General features: G+C 45.9%; 1 protein-coding gene across 11 annotated transcripts in view; it reads left to right on the forward strand.

Moving 5' to 3' along the window:
* The first annotated feature begins 584 nt into the window (after positions 1–584).
* IRAG1 (inositol 1,4,5-triphosphate receptor associated 1) overlaps positions 585–19,555 on the forward strand; it is a 118,136-nt gene continuing 99,165 nt past the window's right edge. For 3 of the 11 annotated variants that reach the window (XM_008006804.3, XM_008006843.3, XM_008006824.3), the window contains exon 1: positions 588–770. In XM_008006804.3, the coding sequence (XP_008004995.3) occupies positions 704–770 (67 nt within the window). In that variant the 5' untranslated portion in view covers positions 588–703. Of the gene's footprint in view, positions 845–19,555 lie in introns of all 11 variants that reach the window. The other 8 variants (XM_008006829.3, XM_008006842.3, XM_008006850.3 and 5 more) reach the window with 5 other exon arrangements.

The raw sequence follows: 19,555 nt of genomic DNA on the forward strand, positions 1-19,555 counted from the left end.
CTAGCTCTATGAGATGCTGGCAGTGTGTTAAACACTTGACTAATATCTCATTTAATCCCCTGACTACCCAGTGAGTTAGGCATTATCATTTTTATTCCCACTTTAGAGATGAGGAGACTGAGGCTCCATGATGTTAAGACCACAGGCTGTTAAGTAGAGGAGCAGGGTTGACACCCCTGGGGCCTGTGCCAAGTCTGGTAAGTCTGGGAGTAGCTGAATCTCCCAGGCCATTCTCTCTGGCAATCCCAAGAGTTTAACGCAGTGGGAGCAGCCCCTGCCCCCAAATCCCCAGGACAGGAACCATTCCCAGTTTCTTTTGGCGCTGGCCCAGGGTCTTCTCCAGGCTCACATGCTTGCTGGAGGCTCCAGGCGGGTGGCGAGATCTGCAGGGTCCCTTTGTCCCCATCCAGCCAGGACAGTGTCCAGTGGCATGAGTTGCCATGGGGACTGCCATCTGCTGTGTGGATACCCATCGGAGGGGCCCAGGGTGAGCGACTGCCCCAAAGGCCCAGCCTGCCCTGAACCCTGAGGCCAGCTGGTCGGCTTTCCCTGCCATTATGCCCCGAGCCAGGCCGGAGGGGGCTCCCAGAGGAGCTCTCGGCTCTAAGTCCCAGCCCCTCTCAGAGGAGGCGTGCGGCCGAGGTTCTACAGCCAGAGGCTTCTCGGCTCTGAGCTCCGGAGCCAGATGTAACATTGACCTTAAATGGTAAAAGCTCCCCAGAGTGAAGGGAGGCTGGCCAGAGGAGGAAAGGAGAATAACTCAGTTTTAGGTAAGCCTCCCCTATATCCTAGAATAACCTGCCTCTTCGGCTGGGAAGCAGAGGGAATCTTCTCCTCCTTAAAGGTACAGGGTGCTGGGATGGGGGCGCTAAACTTTAACTTTCCAGGGGAGCTGGCTTTATTGGGTGGCATTTCAGCTGAGTATCTTTATTGTTGCTGTCTTAAGTTTTAAAGCAGAAGTGAATCTTGCCAGTCCTAACTTAACTAGATTGTGCTCCTTTTGCTTGCTGTTGGAAAGTGTGCACAGCTCAGGGTGAAAATGTGGGTCGTGACAGGCGATTGCAACCCGTAGCTTTCCTGTGGGCCTGTTTGTGGCAACAATGGGGTCTTCAGCTTAGGCAAGTCTGCTAGGCAGGGCTTTCTCCCCTCTGTGCTTCCCATGTCTCTCTCTCTCTGTCCCCCTACGCCCCTCTGCCTTGAACCTGGGCAGCATGACCTGTCTAGATCCTTAACCCTGCCCCCTATTTCTGTCTCTGCCCTTCCCATCCTGTGTTCTGGTCACAGCCCCTGTTTTTAATCTCTGTCCCTGTCTCCTCTTTTGTCTCCAGCTTCCCCTGGCCTGTGCAGTTCCCCGCTCCCTAGAGGGGGTATATGTGCCCGGCTCATGCCTGGCCCTGCTCACCTCCAGGGCTCCGAGTTGAAGCGATTCCTAGAGTGAGCAGCATTTGGACTGGCTTTTTCCAGAGCAAAAGCCAGTGGAAGCCAGAGGCCAGAGAGAGGCCCAGCTGTCTTGCTCCCTCCTGCCCAGGAAACAGTTGTAAAGGCTATAGAGGCTCTGCAGTTTGAGTAAACAGCAGCCCGGGGTCTGGGACCCCTGGCCAGCGCTCCAGCCTCCCAGAACTCGGCAGCTGCTGTTTCCTAACACTTTTCAGGCTGCTTGCCGGGGTGGCGCAGGGAAGTAAAGCTGGTCTGAGCAGGGTCTTTTGCAGGGAAAAGGAGGAAGCTTCCCGGGACTGTGAGGCTGGGGGGTCCAAAGGAGTCAGGACTTGCCAAGGATTGTGTTGCCCCCACAGAGGGACAATGACATGCTAGTGAGGCAGGTGGAGTTGCCCATCCCCCTGCACTCCCCTACCCCAACACTTCTATGGGGGAGGGAACTCAGGTTAAGTGACTTGCCTAAGGTCATTCTACCAAGATGGAGTGGTGCTAGGACTCAAACCCAGGTCTGTATGACTCTAACTCCAGTGCCCGTGCCTCTCAACACAGCTGTGAATGCCAGGGTATGGTCCTACCTCCAACTGTGTCTTGCAATTTTTGACCTAATGGAGAAAACCATTGTCATTATCATGTTTGTGCCATCCATGATTCCATTGTGCGTGCGTGTGTGTGTGTGTGCGCGCGCACGCATGTTTGGTGAGTGGCTGTTTATGTTCAGAGCAGATGTACCTATCTTTATGCTTGGAGGTAAGGGAGGCATTCCTGTGTCCTTTATCATCTTGGAAGGATAACCATGTGCTAGCTGCTACGACATGATTGGTTATCCCCATAAATGTGTTTCCACAAGAAAATAAACACATGGTTCTTACTGTGTATTGAACACTGTTCCCCTTCCCATACAGTAACTCATGACTCCCACAGCTCTACAAAGCAGGGGTCATTCTTTCCACCCTGGTTTTGTAGAGGACACTTTAGCACAGAGAGGCTGCACAGCTGGTGCTCGGCCCCAGGCTGTGGTCTCTGCAGGCTCTGCTCTTGACCTCCATGGTCAGCTCCTCCCTGCTTGGGACCTCGTGTCAGAGTGCAGCGGGGGAATCACTGGCCCCCTTGCAACACGGTGCATCTGAGGCTTTCCACAAGGGATTTCGCATGCCCCTCACAGAATGCCATGAGGGGTGTGTCTTTACCTCACTGCTCCAGGTGAGGACACTGGGGCTAGGGGATGTTAAATGACTCGTCCAAGCTCACCCAGCCACCAAGTGACAAAACAGGGAATTTAAATAGTATCTTGGGTAGGGAAGTTACGGCAATGTGAAACTTACTTGAAACGGAATCCCTGGGAGGCTGAGAGGGCTCATGGTTTGGGGATGAGGAGTTCTGTGGGTCTGTGTAAGGAAGCTAGGTTCCTTGCCCGATGGGCTGAACTATACATGATGGGTCCTCAGCTTTCTAAAAAGCCCTGCGTCTCTCCTCTAAGCCTTTGTAACAGAGGTGGGCAGAAGCACCCCACACCTCCTGGAGGAGCAGACTGAGCCCTGCAAGGGCAGAGACCTTATCCTGTTCCTCACCCACTATGTGTCTAGCACCAAGAATGATGCTGGGAGCACACAAAGTACTCAGGTTCAACCATGTTTCTGTGAACACATGGACACAATGCTCATAAAGTGGATTCTGGTTACACAGGGCCCCAGGTTGATTTTGTACATATGCCTGATGATCAGATTCATCTAGTTTGACTTGAGAGAATACAATGTCGGGGCCTGAAGTTACCCACCTCTCTCCCCCTGCCTCCTCTCCTGGGTCACCTCACAGAGCCTGGACTGTCCCTCAGCCACTTTCTCTGGGGCTTATTATCAGCAGAGGAATTCTGTTTGCTGACTGAGTAGATGCAGAGGCCTGGGTAGATAGGGAGAAGAGAGCTTGGGGCCCCTAGACTCTGGCCCTGCCCCTGCCCCTTGGGGAGCTGAGTCAGAAGAGGGAGATGGAGAGCTGAGTTCTCAGATAGTGATGCAAAAGGAAAGAGGGGAGAAAATTGGTATTAATTGAGCTCCTACTTTGTGCCAGGATCTGTGCTAGATCTGTTATTTAATTTAAGCCTCATGTTAGAGATTAGGAGAGAAGCATACAGCCAGTAGGTGGTGGACTCCAGCTTAAGCCACCTTGGTCCGAAGTGGGTACTTCCTGCATTAGATGTCACCTTGCCTCCAGTTAGTAACTTAGGTCCTGGGGCAATTATTGAGTATCACAGTCCAAATCATGGGAAAATCATGAATAGAGGGAAAGGGGATATCATGTTAGTCCTGTGGACCTTGGAGGCTAGACTGTGAGTTCAGGTGACAGTCCAAGGAAGCCTCACCAATGGGCCTTCAAATTCAGAGTCTTAGCAGAGGCAGCCCATGCCCGTGACCCTGGACAAGCCCTGCCTTCTCTGCAAGGACTTTCTCCAGGGGAGTTGGAAAGCAGAGGACAGTTGTTCAGACAGGAAACTTTTTTTTTTGGAGTCAGAGTCTTGCTCTGTCACCCAGACTGGAGTGCAGTGGTGTAACCCCCACCTCCCAGGTTCAATCGATTCTTATTCCTCAGCCTCCCAAGTAGCTGGGATTACAGGGAGTACCACCATGCCTGGCTAATTTTTACATTTTTAGTAAAGTTGGAGTTTTGCCATGTTGCCCAGGCTGGTCTTGAACTCCTGATCTCAAGTGATCAGCCCATCTCAGCCTCCCAAAGTCTGGGATTATAGGCATGAGCCACTGCACCTGGCCAGACTGAAAACTTTTCCTAGCAGGGAACAGATGTAAAAAAAGTCTGCTAAGGCTGGGCTTAATCAGCTCTGGTTACTTTCTTCCTATTACTTTTTTATTTGTAATTTGTAATTTTTATTCAGTTTTTTCTAGTAAAAAAAGTAATGCATGTTCTTTGCTAGACTTTCTTGGAAAATACAGAAATGGATATAAATAAGAAATTCAGAAATAAATATAAAGAAATAAAAAACCCTCTAGAATCCCATTCCTCAGTGATAAGTATTGTTTATATTATGGTGTGTTTCTTTCTTTACATTTCTCTATATTTTGTAAAACTAGGATCTTAGTGTATATGTTATTTTTTAGTCTGCTTTTTAAAACTGAGCATTCTAATATAATCCTTTTTTCCATACCATTGAAGATTCTCCAAAACATGATTTTTCAATGGTTTTATAACTTAGAGTCATTTTAGCTGTGCAGCAATTTAATCACCGTTCCTCTTCTTGGCATTTACACATGTAATTTTTCTTTGGGGACTTTCTCAGTAGCACATGTGACGTGATGGCTTTTCCATAGATTTATAGCATTTGGATACTCAGCTCTCAGAGGTGGGTTTGTGTGGTGTGGGCTTGCTCTGCAAGATGATTGTATGTGGGATACGGACCCAGCCTTAAACACACAACATCACATTGTAAGAACATTATTCCTTCTTAAGCTCTTTTTATTCCTTTAAATGAAGGAGAGAAAGCCTCTATGTGAGGTAGGGTGACCAATCGTCCAGGGCCACCCAGGAATGAGAGTTGCTGCAGGACCTTCAGTACTAAAATTGGGACAGGTCCTGGACAAATCCAAAAGGTTGATCACCCTCATTTAAGCCTCATATGCCTTCAACATCTTTCTGTTTGTTTCCTTTCTTGACAAAATGAGAGCAGGCCTTAACTAAGGTTTAATAACTGTTTTCATTTTATTTATTTTTATAACTCTATTTGTGGTAAGTGGTATTGCTTTATCCATTTAAGGTAGGAATATGAAGTTTCCCTTTTAAATAAAAGCAATGACAATGGTGGCTAACACTTGTTGAGTGTGTGCCATGTGCTAGGCACTTTCCTAATGCTTTACCTGCAGTCGCTCATTTAGTCCTCATAGCAACCCTCTGAAGTAGTTACTGTCATTATCCTCCTTATACAGATCAGGAAACTGGGGCACAGAGAGGGTAAGAAACGTGCCTAACAATGCAAAGTTAGTAAATGGCCAAGTGGGGTTTCAGTCTTCATTTTCTGGCCCATTGCTCCTCAAATGAAAGAATATTAAGTAAATAAATGCATAAGTGAAACACAGACATGGCAAAAATTGTGAGCATGGTGTATAAATGAGTCAGGTCATTCCACCACAGCTTGGTGGAAATCGGGTTGTATGAACTTGGTGGAATCCCGGTATTGGTGAGTGCAGGGTGTTGGGGAAGTTGAGTCGTCCCAGCAAAACCAACAGGAATTTAGGAACCAATGGGCTCAGTGAGAGAGGCTGGGAGGGATGAGACTACACACTGCACACAGCCTGGCTCTAGGGGTGGGATGTGGTTCCCAGAGTGGCCACCAGGGAAGGGACACAGAGAGGCCACAGAGAGTTCTGTGGCTGACAAGCCGATCAAGAGGGTGTTTCCAGAGACCCCAAGGTTGCTGGCTCATCAGAAGGAGAAGAAAGCCTGAAGACATCCATGACTTTGCTCATACAGGTGTGGTGAAAATAACCCTGGACGCTGAGTCAGGAGGTGGACTCAGTGTTGGCCAGCTCTTCTCTTATTATCAGAGTGGGGAGATGACATCTTGTAATGGAGGCAGCACAGTGTCCCTATGGAAAGTGCAGACCCTGGAGCGACCGTGTGGCTCCACCATTGACCAGCTGTATCCCTTGAGCTGCACCTAATCTGTTGGAGCCTCAGTTTCCTCTCCTGTAATATGTGTTCAGTATCCCTTATCCAAAATGCTTGGGACCAGAGGTGTTTCAGATTTCACTTTTTTTTTTTTTTTTTTTTTTGGACTTTGGAATATTTGCATCATATTTACCCAGTTCAGCATCCCAATTCCAAAAATCCAAAATCTGAAATGCTCCAATGAGCATTTCCTTGGAGTGTTTCATCTGTGCCCAGAAAGTCTTGGATTTTGGAACATTTTAGATTTCAGATTTTTCAGATTTGGGATGCTCGCCCTGTAATGATAGTGTCCATTTTGCAAAGTTAAATCGCTTAACCCAGTGTCTATTCTTAGCACTCAGTATACGTTAGCTCTTATTATTTCTAGCCCCTGTCTGTTCCCCTCCAGAGATTCCAGCAAGAAGACTTCTGTACTGGGTTTGAGGCTCTGACCATGCATAATCCTGGGTCCTATTCTCAACTCCAGAAACACCCCAAGTAGAGTAGTGGACTTACTCTCAAGAGGATTGGGCATCTGTATCTGGTGAAGTCTTTAAGGAGGCCCAATAAATAACACCTCCTCCTTCACTGAAGCTCTAAGGCTTGTTGGGAATTCAGAGACTAATATCACCCTTATGACTGATGAAGCTGGTATTGGAGAATGTGGTTTGGATCAACAGGCAAGTAGGTTTTCTAATACTGTATTGAGTAGATTTATCCACCAGCCCTATGGGATGCTCAGTGGGGAAAGTAGGGCCCTTTAAATATTAAAGCTTGGAGAAACAGAGCAGAAAGCGTGTCCCCTGAAAGCAGCTAATTCCCTAGAGAAACAGAAGAGGGAGGGCTGAGCTCTTCATGCAGACATTTCTCAGAACTCACCATCAGATAGCCATTCTCCAGGCATGGAAGAGCCTGGCACTGAACTCTGGGGTACCACAGTGAGGGCCTGGCTAAAGCCCACTTGCAAGGCTGGTCTCTCATGGGCACCTGGTGAGACTTGTGCCCTGCCATAGTGAGAGACAGGCAGGGCCAAGGCTGCAGGAGTTGCCACATGGTCCCATGGGCACCCCCTCTCCTCCCTTTTCCAGTTAATCAATCCTCACCTTTTCTCCAGAGATGCCTGGTGGGGAACTTGTTTAATGCAGAGACCTTCCTTAGACAAGGCAAGCATCTGACTAGAAGTATCTGTGGGGATGAATTTTCCTTTTTTCACAGAAGTTTCATTTAGGCAACTCCAGACAGGGAGCAAGTGATCACTTAACTCCTTTCTTCTGCGTTACTTCTTACAGGTAGATGAGAAAATATATGGGAAAGGAACTACAATTGTTTGAGCAAGTTTGTATGTGCCAGGCACATTTTATACAATATCTCATTAAATCTGTACTTTAGCCATGCAAGGGAGGTATTTGTGAACAAACTGATTCAAGGAGGATAGTAACTAGTATGAGAAGAATGAGAGTCAAACCAAAACCATCAGACCACCACGCCCCATCTCTTTCCATCTCTCTGTGGCCTATAGACCCGGCTGCAGGACAGAGTGATAACGCCTGACCCTTCGTTCCTGCTCCTGTAAGAACAAAGCCCTGGAGGTCCCAGTGCTGCTGCTCAGAGCTGAGGTCCAGAGCTCTTGGGGCAGGGCACTGGAGCAGCTTCCCCACTAGGCTTGCTCTTTTTTGCACTTCTCTTGGTTTCTTTCAGTATGTAACCATCTTTATCAGGTCTCCTAATCTTGTTTATGAACAAGTTCCTTCCTCTATTTAGAAGGAAAAATACAAATTTAGAATCATAAGCTTTTTACTGGCAAGAAATGCCATGTCCTACATTGTGTGTCTTCAGTCGCTTTCTATGGCTCACCAAGATTTGTGCCCTAAAAGTCTATAAATGTTGCCAAGGTCACCCAGTCTGTTCAAATCCCAGCCCCACAACTTACTGTTTGACTTGGGCAAATGATCTAACCTCTGAGTCCCCTTACCTATGATATGGATTGCTAGATCTAAAGTACTTATACCTGAATAAGTACCTAATAAGTAATTATTATTATGGAGCCCAGATTAATATTGAACACATGGGTCTCCTCTATTTTGGATACCCCCAAATGGTCAGGTTTTCCCAAGGACTCTCTTGTTATATTTTCGACTTGTATGGGTATGGTAGAAAGAATGGTAGAAAGAATGTAATATCTTCCTGGGCTTCTTACCTAAGACATCTTTCTTGTTTCCCACCTGAGATCTAACTGGTCCCTGATGTAGGTTGCAAGGCAATGATGATAAGGCTAGGTGTCAAGAGAAACCAGGCTAGTTGGCTTCTAAGAGGCTTCCCCAAGAAGCATCACCTTGGGGATGTTCTAGAGTCCTGGACCTATCCCTAAGCCTGGTTAGTGACCTGGAATTGGTTAGTTGATTGCTTATGCAGAGACCGACTCACAATAATCAAACTCACAAGAGACTGAAGTATACAATTTTTTATTTATTTATTTTTTTTCAAGAGAGGCAGGGTCTCACTCTGACCCCCAGGCTGGAGTGCAGTGGTATAGTTACAGCTGACTTGCAGCCTTGACCTCCCTGGCTCAAGTGATCCTCCCACCTCAGCCTCCAAAGTAGCTAGGACTACAGGTATATACTACCTCACTTGGCTTATGTTTTAAACATTTTTTTTTTAGAGACAGGGTCTTGCTATGTTGCCCATGCTGGTCTCAAACTCCTAAAGCACTGAGATTACTAAAGTATACGATTCTTTTAATTTTTTTTTTTTTTTTTTTTTTTTTTGAGACGGAATCTTGCTGCGTCACTCAGGCTGTGGTACAGTGGTGTGATCTCGGCTCACTGAAACCTCTGCTTCCCAAGTAGCTGGGATTACAAGCGTGTGCCACGATGCCCAGCTAATTTTTTTGTATTTTTACTAGAGACAGGGTTTCACCATGTTGGCCAGGCTGGTCTCGAACTCCTAACCTCAAGTGATCCACCTGCCTCCCGCATTTCAAAGTACTGGGATTACAGATGTGAGCCACTGCACCCAGCCAAGTATACAATGCTGAATGTCTATGTGCCGATATATAATGGGAGAGAAACCCTTTCCAATGAGGGGAAGGCAGAAAGTTCTGAGGGTTGGGTCACCTAGGCTATGATGCAGCCTGATGAGCCACCTCTGCCTGCAGCAGAGAGACTTCCCCAGAGCTCAGGAAGGGCCTCTTTCCTCTGGGAAGTTTGGGCAAGCCTTTCTCTTTGCTGTAGAAAAATGCTCTATACAATGGTGGTTATTATGTGATATTTACATAGTCTGTTCCAGCACACAAGAAATTGCAGATCCCACCTATATATTGGTTAAAGTTCTTTGATTGCCAGGTCTCAGAAACCTATGTTGGCTCACTTAAGAGAAAGTGGGATTTATTATAAGGTATTTGAGAAAATCAGAGGAAAAGGTAGGTAGACAGCAATGCCTCAGGAAGGCAGGACCCAGGGCAGCTTTCGAGTCCCAGCAGTAGGAACTTGCCAGCCTTTTCTCTACAGGAGTGGTCTTCAAGTATTTTGGATGTTGCATCTTATTAGTTTAGAGAAAATTTTTTTAGCATGCACCTCCAATTTATGTATGTTTCTTTATTATAAATCATATTCATGAGCTATTGTACTAATGTTTTACTTTATAAAACATAAAAATAGAATTTTTTAAAGAATAAGAAAGATGAAATAATATTTTGAAAATCATGCTTTATTTTTTTTTAAACAGTGTCAATGACTTTTCTGCTTTCCCTAAATAAGTATTCTTTAGTCATGACTCTATGTGCTTCTTCAAGGGGAAAGAGAAGAAAATCATGTTACCAGAAGCCGGTGAGTTCAACAGCCAGGGAAGAGGGTCCATCTAGAATGAGCTGTAGCTAAGGAGAGGCACAGTCACTGTCAGAGATGTGGTGCTGGAGCAAGGAAGGAAAGGCCCAGGCCTCTCTCTCCTCCCATCCCGTACTGGTCCATTGGCCAAACTCAGCCAGCAAGCAAAGGAGCCCAGGTTATACATTCCATAGGTGTCATCCTGAAGCACACAGCAGAGAACCAGGGGGCAGGGCAGGGAGAAAGGGAAGGAGGGCAGAGGAAAACCAACTCAGATACCTCATGTGGAAGAGGGACATCCTTACTTCCTGAATTATTATATTAAATTTTCAGTTTCATCCACTAGTTTGTAAAAAATTTTTTGAGAGTTACTTTTAGCTTTATTGGTAGAAGTATTTTCATTGTACTTTTTTTTTTTTGCATAAGCCTTTTAAGCCACATACCCATTTTATGATAGTAGGTTTGGTTAAAACTAGATAAATATGTTTTATCTAGTTACTTGGGCACCCACAAACTGTGTCACCCTTCAGGGAAAGCAAATGGATACGTGAGGGTGCTACATCAGTTCCGTAACATTGTAGAACTCCCCGTGATTCCTTATAACAGCTCACAAACTTGACGTAACAGTGGCCTTTCAATACATGAACCAGCACCATTGCCAACCTGTTTATTAAATATTAAGAAGTGTACCTTGTTACTATTTTTAATTAAAAATGGAAGTTTTTTATTTTAAATTTCCTTCCTATATCCCACCAAATCATCCTGCATTCCCTGGATGACATACTCTACTCTGAAGACCACTGCCCAGGCCACAGGCCCAGTTTGACTAGGTTCCAGAAGCTCCTGGTCTCTAAGTTCTTGACAGAAATAATCTGATAAGTCCAGCTTTGATCAGGATCAATCAGTCATGGCCAGGGGACAGGATTGTGGGGTATAAATGTGGTCATGGGGAAGCCATCTGTCATATACAGGGGTTCGTACTAAAGAAGGGAAAATTGCTTAAAGTAAAAGTGTCTTCGAAGAATGTCAACACCTACTTATTTAAAGTTGTCTTTCTGTCCTGCCTTCTAGAGATGTCTGTTAAGCCTCCCAACTCTGCAACCCCATATACAGAGAATTTCTTGGGTTACTTCCATAGATAACTAATCATGTCCATTGGATATAGGGGTTTTTTTTTTTTTTAACCTTGTTAATACATTGGAGGGCAGCCCCATTTCCTTGTGGTTATCTCCATGTATAGCCAACATTCCTAACAGGTCTGGTGTTCACAGACCTTACCAGACTTAGAGGAAGACTATTTCTCAGGCCAGCTGGGCCCAGAAAGATATGGGTGGTTATAGACATCAAGGATCTGTTGCATTAGACCTGAAAACATTTGGCAAGTTGTCCCTATATCACGAATCCTATAGTTTATAAAGCACAAAAGTTGCTTCGGCACATGAACAAAGAGAGCCTGACTTTTTAGAGTCCCAGAGGGGAAGATTCCATTTGCTGAATCTCCAGAGACTTGTTTCACATGTCAAGAACAATAATAATGTGCTTATTACTGTAACACCTGTCATTTATTGAGCACCAGCTAAATACTATGTTAAGTTCTTTACGTACATTATCCCATATTTTTGCAGCATCCTATGATACAGGTTATAATCATAACTCTATGTTACTGATGAGAAAATGGAGGCTTTGTGAGGCCGAGTAGTTCGCTCAGGATTACACAGCTAGAAAGTGGCAGAGCCAAGGCCATATTGCCCTTGGTGCAAAGTGCATGCAGCCCATCAACAGATAGAAACTCATATTTGGAGTTTGTCAGGCCGGGAGAGAGTACAGCTGGGACAATAAGATTTCAAAAAGGGTTAGATCATTATGGGTTTATAGAAAGGTATTAAGGAAAACTAGCACCATGGCAAGTTTGTAGCAGGTGTTTGGTAGAGACATTAAGTGAATGAACAGATGCATGCATGAATGAAACCACTCAGGTTTAAGGACAGTTAAGGTCTTCCAGCATCCATCCCTGGTGCCACTTCCTAGGCTGAAATGAAGACAGCATATAAGCAGTGGTCCTGAGTTGTAGACCTGGTTCTGCCTTCAAGTCATGTTGTGCTCTTGAGCAAATCAAATCTTCTTTCCAAGTTCTCATTTTCCTCATCTGTGAACCATTCACCCCCCAAGGCCCAGTGATTCACCTCAATAGTTGCATAACGGAGCCTGTCCCAGAGCAATAATTGTGCTGGGCACTGTCAGTGACAAGCAGGAGGACTGCAGGTGTGTTTGAAGAGTCAACTGTTATTATTTGCTTTCTACAATCCCATTCAAGTCCTTTGGTGACAGTTAGAACTGGCATCGGGTCCAAAGTTAATGGAAGGTTGTGTTTTTTGTTTTTTGTTTTTTTAAATTTACTGCTAAAGGGAATGTCTATTTATTCTCTTTTTTATTAACAAGGCTCTTGACTCATGCGTTAGATATTTACTGCTCAGATTGGAAACGATGGTCCAGGCAGCCACTAGAACCTGGCCCCTCTCCTCTCACACTGTAGGGCCAGCTTCTCCAAAGTCTCCAGCTCTGGGAGCAGATGACTATGCCCTACAGGAGTAGTGGGTGGTGACAAAAGGACAGGATTTCTGTTCCTTGGAAGGGATGAAACTCACAGGCACCAGAATTTGAGGGGCCTCCAGAAGGCGTTGGGCACCCCCTAAGAGCTCCCTAAGTAGATGAGACCTGGTGAACTTGAAAAGACCCAGGAAAATGGATCAAGCAGCTAACTAACATCTGCATAGCACTTTCTCCTCCCACTGGAACTCACTGACCCTCCCTGAGGACCATGAAACCATGCTATCTGTGTAATCTTTCATGAATTATCTGGATTTTACAGTTTTATGCATCATAGGTAACATAACCCCTCTCACTGCCACCTCCAACCCGCCCGGCCCCAAGGACCTTATTAGGATTTTTGTGAGCCCTATGTCACGAAAGGCATTGTTCTAAGAAGTTTATATTACTTAATTCACATGATTATTATTATCCATGTTTTACAAGTGAGGAAACTGAGGCATAGAGAGATGAAGCAGCTTGCCCAAAGTCACATGGCAGGGCTGGGATATGAACCCAGGCAGCACAGCTCCAGGGCCAATGGACAAAATTACTGTCCCCTCTCACCTCTGGACATCCTCTAACCTGAGAAGGTTTAGGGCATTTCTGAGTAGATATTTCTTTCTCCTTCCTTTCTTTTCCTTCCTTTCCTTCCTTTTCTTTCTTCTTTCTTCTCTCTCTCTCTCTCTCTCTTTCTTTCTTTCTCAGTTTCATTCTTGTTGCCTAGGCTGGAGTGCAGTGGTGCAATCTCTGCTCACTGCAACCTCCATCTCCTGGGTTCAACTGATTCTCCTGCTTCAACCTCCTGAGTACCTGGGATTACAGGCATGTGCCACCACGCCTGGCCAATTTTTGTATTTTTAGTAGAGACAGGATTTCACCATGTTGGCCAGGCCAGTCTCAAACTCCTGACCTCAGGTGATCCGCCTGCCTGGGCCTCCCAAAGTGTTGGGATTACAGGTGTGAGCCACTGTGCCTGGCCCAGAGTGGAGTTTTAAAGAGGACACTTTGAGATACTCCCTGGAAAAACATTTCGTGGTCAAATAAATTTGGGAAATATTATATCCTTTCACCCCTTCTTGGAGATTATACTGCACATTTGCTTCTTAAAGGCTCTGAGATGTCCTGCAAGACAGAAATCTATCTCCTGCTGATATTCCCAAATATAATGAAACACATAACCTTTCTTTTCAGAGCTCCTGACAACATCGCCCAGAACTGAAGTTGTATAGAACTCTATACAACTTTGGGAAAAGTGGCTAGTGGTATCCCTACTTGGGTGGACACAGGATGGATCACATGGCATCTAGAGAGTCCTCGCTGCTTGCAGAACTGCTAAGAAAGGCTCTCAGTGAGCCAGGTCAGCTCACGAAGCTTCTGCCTGAGAGACAGACAGTGGGCCAGAGTGGGGAAGGCATGGCTCTGAAGGCTTCAATCCCTGTTTGACCACCCATTAGCTCTGTGACTCTGGAGGTCACAGCATCACATTGAACCTCAGTTTCCTTATCTGCAAAGTAGCATCTACCTCATAGGGCAGTTGGGGGATTGAATGAGTAAATATGCCTAAAGCACTAAGCACCACATCTGTGGTTGCCAGGGTCTGGGGGGAAGGGGAACAGGGAGTGACTGCTTCATGGGTACAGAGTTTCCATTTGGGATGATGAAAGTGTTCTGGAACTAGATAAGGGTGGTAGGTGCACAACATTGCGAATGTACTTAATGCCACTGAATCGTATGCTTTTAAAAAGCTCTACGCCTCTGATGGATAGAATGTTGTTATTGTTATCGTTGCCTGTTTTGCTTATTTCTACAGTTCCCTGGTCTCATGTAGAACTAGGACACTAAGATTGGAAGCTTCCAAGGAGCAGGATAGACAACTTCACCATGTCAGGCTGAAGGACCTTGTGCCTCTTTTCTACTCCAAAGAGGTCAGGGGATCCCTCGGTCCAAGGATAGTTTCCTCCTGAGAAAGGGAAGGGGATACTCTTGGGTTGACCTTGGGTTGAACAAAAGAACAGGGAGGAAATTTAGAGAGCTGAGGTTGAGCTTGTGGGGCACACTCAGATTTAGACTCATAGCAGCATCAAAAGGGAACATTAACCTGGGATTGCAGAAGGTGACAGAAGACCCAGAAAAGGTAAACATTGGTCTGTTTGGTACAGGCAGAATCTGCCCCAGGAAAAAAGCTTCGATTATAAATGAGGTGCCAACTGACAGTGTGTGCAGAAGTCTATGCCAACATCGACCAGTCGCCTACCAAGAGGGCATTTCTAAACAATGGTGGGTCTGAGAATACATTTCAGAAGGTGGCTATTTTACAAAGACTTTGGGAAAAAAGGCAAACTGAGAGAGGGCTACTGTGGTGGCGTGGAAAGGGCAGTGGGCTGGGGTCAGTCTCAGCTGGGTTCCTAATGGCCGTGTGGCCTTGCCGCATCACTTCATCCTCTGAATCTGTCAGCCTCCGCATCTAAAATACAGACATGATAGTTTCCTCCTTATCGTATTTCTGTGAGGAACAAATTAAATCATATGTCTGAAATATCTTAGACAAAGGAAAGCTCTAAACAGCAAGAGGTCAGTATTAAAAACTAAGAACATCCTTTAAGGATTGCCATTGGGAGATGACAAGATGAAATCCCTTCCTTCTGAGAAGCTTGGGCTTTCTCAGGGTGAAGGCAGTTAAATAGACCCAGTATGTGGGTGAGGCTTGGAAAGAGCAAGGATAAGCAGCTCTTATCCTTGGTAAATGTAAAATTTCCATATGACCCAGAAATTCCAGTCCTAGGTATATATGCAAAAGAATTGAAAACAGGTGTTCAAACAAAAGTTGTATAACAATGTAACAGTACTATTCACAATAGCCAAAAGGAGGAAACAACCCAAATGCCTATCACCTGATGAATGAATAAACAAAATCTGGGATGGATGGATAGATAGATAGATAGATAGATAGATAGATAGATAGATAGATAGATAGGATAAGATAGACAGATAGATAAGATAAGATAGACAGACAGATAAGATAGGATAGACAGAAAGATAAGATAAGACAGACAGATAGATAAGATAAGATAGACAGACAGATAGATAGATAGATATGATGGAATGTTATTCAGCCATAAAAAGGAATGAAGTATGGATTCATGCTACCATGTGGATAAACCTCAAAAACATCTAAGTGAAAGAAGCTAGACAGAAAAAGTCTCATATTGTATGGTTCCATTCATATAACTATCCAAAACCGGTTAAAGCCACAGAGACAGAAAGCAGATTCGTGGTTGGCAGGACCTGTGGGAAAGGGGGAACAGGGAGTGACTGCTTCCTGGGTGCAGAGTTTCCATTTGCGATATTGAAAAAGTTCTAGAACTAGGTAGGGGTGATAGGTGCACAACATTGTGAATGTACTTAATGCCACTGAATTGCACACTTTAAAATGGTTAAAATGATAAATTTTATGTCACACATATTTTATCATAATATTTTTTTAAAAAAAGAAGTTTACTGGTGAAGAGGAAACGTGACCCAAAGTTTAGGCACCCCTCTCCTACAGTATGGTTGAGGGGAGGTGACAGGGTAGTCAGAGTTTGTCAGCTGGAAGCCAAAGTCTTGTGTCAGAAAATTCACAGAGGGTCTAGAGTGAGCAAATCTTGTGCAAGTGTCCCAGGGGATCCTGAAAGGAGTAAGACATGCTCCCTGCTCTCAAAAAAATGTATAAATTACTCTCACATCATAACCACCAAGAGGTACTATAGTATGTACAAGGGAGACATTGATTCAGGAGAAGGAGACATTGACTCAGTCTGGGGCCATCCATGAAGGCTTCTTAGAAGAGAAGGTAGTTGTGGATCTGCCAGGTAGGTAAGAAAGAAGTGAGGAACTTCCTGGGAAAGGGATAGGGTTGGGAGAGTGGAGGGAGCATTTCAGAGTGGGGAAGAGGTTGGCATGAGTGGGGCACAGAGTATGCATGGACCCAGAGGGGAAGGTCATGGGAGAGATGCGCAAAGGGAATTACGGTCAGATGTGGAGCTTTGCAGGTGGATCTGAGGAAGTTGGGACATGATCTCCAGGCAGTGGGGAGTCAAGGCATCTTTTAAACCTGTGTTTGAGAACAGTCAGTGCAGAAAAAGCCTGAAGAACGAGAGACTGAGGACGGAGAGATGAGCTGTGGCATTGTCTCTGCAGAGGCCAAGGAGCACCCCCACCCCAGAGCAATGGCCGTGAGAAGGGTGAACCTCCAAACATATTGAGTTTTGCATTTGCCAGGATTCTGGTTTGCCTGGAGTAGAAACGGATTCAAATTAGATTAGCAAATTAGCAGAATGTTCTGGATCGTATCATTGAGAGTTCTAGGGCAATTTCGGACATGGCTGGATCCATGGCCTCATTCCCTCTATCTCTCGGCTCTCCTTGGTATTAGAAGTATTCTCAGGTGACTTCTCCTGCATGGTGGCACTGTGGCACCTGCAGTTCCCAGCCTATCCTTTCAGCAATCCTTGCAGCAAGAACTCCTCCAACAGTTCCAACAGAAGCTACCGAACTGAATGTACTGACCTGGTCTGAGTCATGTGCTCATTCCTCAATTACAACCCAGAGCTGGGAGCATGGGATATTCTGTGGGGCCAGTCCAGTGTTATAGCTCCAATTCCGCAGTGGGGTCGACCACCCCCATCCCAAGCACAAGTGTGATGAATATGCTGCTGTTACCAGAAGAAGGGGGACTGGGGGCCACATGGGCAAAAATGCAGCTGTCCCCGCAAAGTACTGACTTTGTGCTGAGTCATTTTCACATCTCATGTCATCCTCTCAACCACTCTGAGGTGGAAACTGTTTTCTCCCACTGCATAGGCAGAAACCAAGGTGTAGATTAACTTATCCTCCTTCTCACCCCTCCATCATTTTCTCTGTTCTGCGCTTCTGGAATCTCTTAGGGAGGCAAAGTGAAGCCACTAAGAGGCAGTACGAGCATCACAGCTAAGAACCTGAGAACTAAAGCACATGATCATAAAGATCAAATCACGATTCTCTAGGCAGAGAGATACCCAAAGTGCATTTAAATCAAGAAGCCCATGCAGTGGTTACAGATCCTGGCCATTTAGTTGTTAGATGGGAGGCCAGCCTCCATGAGGCAGGGGAGAGGCTTGTTCCTTCCTCACTCCTGTCCATAAATAAGGCAGCTGCGAATCATGGTTGATCAGTGTGCAGGAGAATGCAGGGTGTGGATCTCTAGGCATGGGAGTGTAACCTGGGCGAAGGTGGCCATTCCAGAGCATTCATTGCTGACAAACTTAGTAAAGACTGCAGCTTCCCACTCTTAGGAAGGCGCTACATAAGAGGATGAAGGGGCATTTGTCAGTCAGGAAAAGGGCGAAAAGGGTGTTTCCTGCATAGAGCACAGGATGTGCAAAGGCACTGAGGTAGGCCTAGAGTGACAAGTCTTCATGATGATGAAATTCCCTGAGATTCCAAAATAATTTTATCAGAGAAAGACAAGCCACTGTGGAAATGGCTCCCTGTGGCATCAGCAGCAGACCAGAGGCTCAGGGTTCCTCAGGTGACTCTGCTTCCCCAGTCATCATTATTAGGAATTAAGTCCCAACTCCATGATAGAGAGCCACCCAGGCTACTTCTGCAAGGAGCCATTTCTGCCCTTGCAAGTCATTTGCAGTGTTAAAGTTCTTGGACCTGGTAACAACAAGTGGCAGGCATAAATTAGCATTTCCTCTTTGGGAGGCAGAGCACGTGACACAGTAGAGGGGAACCGGGCAGGAGCCAACGGACCCAGGAGAGCTTAACAGTGGCCCAGATCCCACTTGGGGTCTGACAAAGGCACTCTGGGTGAATGGGGACATTTTAGAAATGCTGACATTCCCAGGGGACTGGCCCAGCCCAGGGTGGTAAGCAATTTTAGATGCTCTGGCTACTATTTTTGGAGCCTGAATCACATTAATTCACTGCTGCTCCAAATGGTGCACAGCCAGGGAGGCCTTCAGGGAGCCCAAGGGCTGTTTCCCAGCCCAGTACTGGTGCAGCTTGTCCAGAATCCACAGGGCGGTGCCCACTCCTTTCTGCTCCGGGTCACTCTGCATTTCCTATTCGTGTGCCAGTACACGGTGTCCAAAGCCCCCAACATCTTCTCCAAAGGGAATCCTTCATATGAGGGGATGAACCCTCATCTTAGGATGTGACTTGAGGCTATTTCAGGAATATTGTGCAGCTTGGATTCTTGCTAAATCTGGAGTTAGAAGAAGAGGGACCCGGGCAAGAGATATCCAAAAACGTCCCTGACCTTCCCTCCTCAGAGTAGGCTGAATCTGAGTCAGGCAGGGAACTGACACTGTGCAGGGAGCAGTCACGTTTCTGTGGAGCTTTAATTCCCTTTCATGAGCCTGTCAGCAGCAGAGAAGCCACAAGACAGAGGAAGGGGCAACATGTGATACCTTTATTGGGCCAGGTCGCCAGGTCTGGATGGGATGAAAGGAGTGTGGAACAGAATGTGTTCTGGGAAGTTTCCAGCTGAAAGCCCAGAGGAGCAGTGTGCTTGTAGTAGGCCACATTCCTCTCTGTTTCCAAAGCCAGTCTCTCCCGATGAGAGGGAAAGAGTACTGGGAAGCTCTGGAGTGAGGGATGAATCCTGTCCTTCAGCCTCATTTTTATAGAGACTTCAGGGTGAGAACTGAAAGGTGTCACCCCCATTCGTGCCCATACTTGTAAAAACCCGTTTATTTGAATGTCTTTGCTAGCAGAACTCTAAATGCCTCAGATGAGGAGTGGCTCTCCCTACAAAAATGATTCTACCTTTGGGAATGTTGTGCATGTTGAGTGATGTGGGGTGTGTGTTGCATCTGTGCACTTCTGGAGCATCTTGAACTACTGCATCCCAGCTCTCGCTCTTTGTGCTTGCTTGCAAATTTCCTGCTTACTGCTAGGTCTCTTACCTCTGAGCTCAGTGCCCTGGTCTACCTGGTTTACTACTGCACAGAGCTTGGCACTTGGTAGATGCTCTGTAAATATCTGTTAAATGGAAGAACAGATGAGTAATCTGCACATTCATCCCAATGAGT

This window comes from Chlorocebus sabaeus, chromosome 1 (genome assembly GCF_047675955.1).
Source record: "Chlorocebus sabaeus isolate Y175 chromosome 1, mChlSab1.0.hap1, whole genome shotgun sequence".
Lineage (NCBI taxonomy): Eukaryota > Metazoa > Chordata > Mammalia > Primates > Cercopithecidae > Chlorocebus > Chlorocebus sabaeus.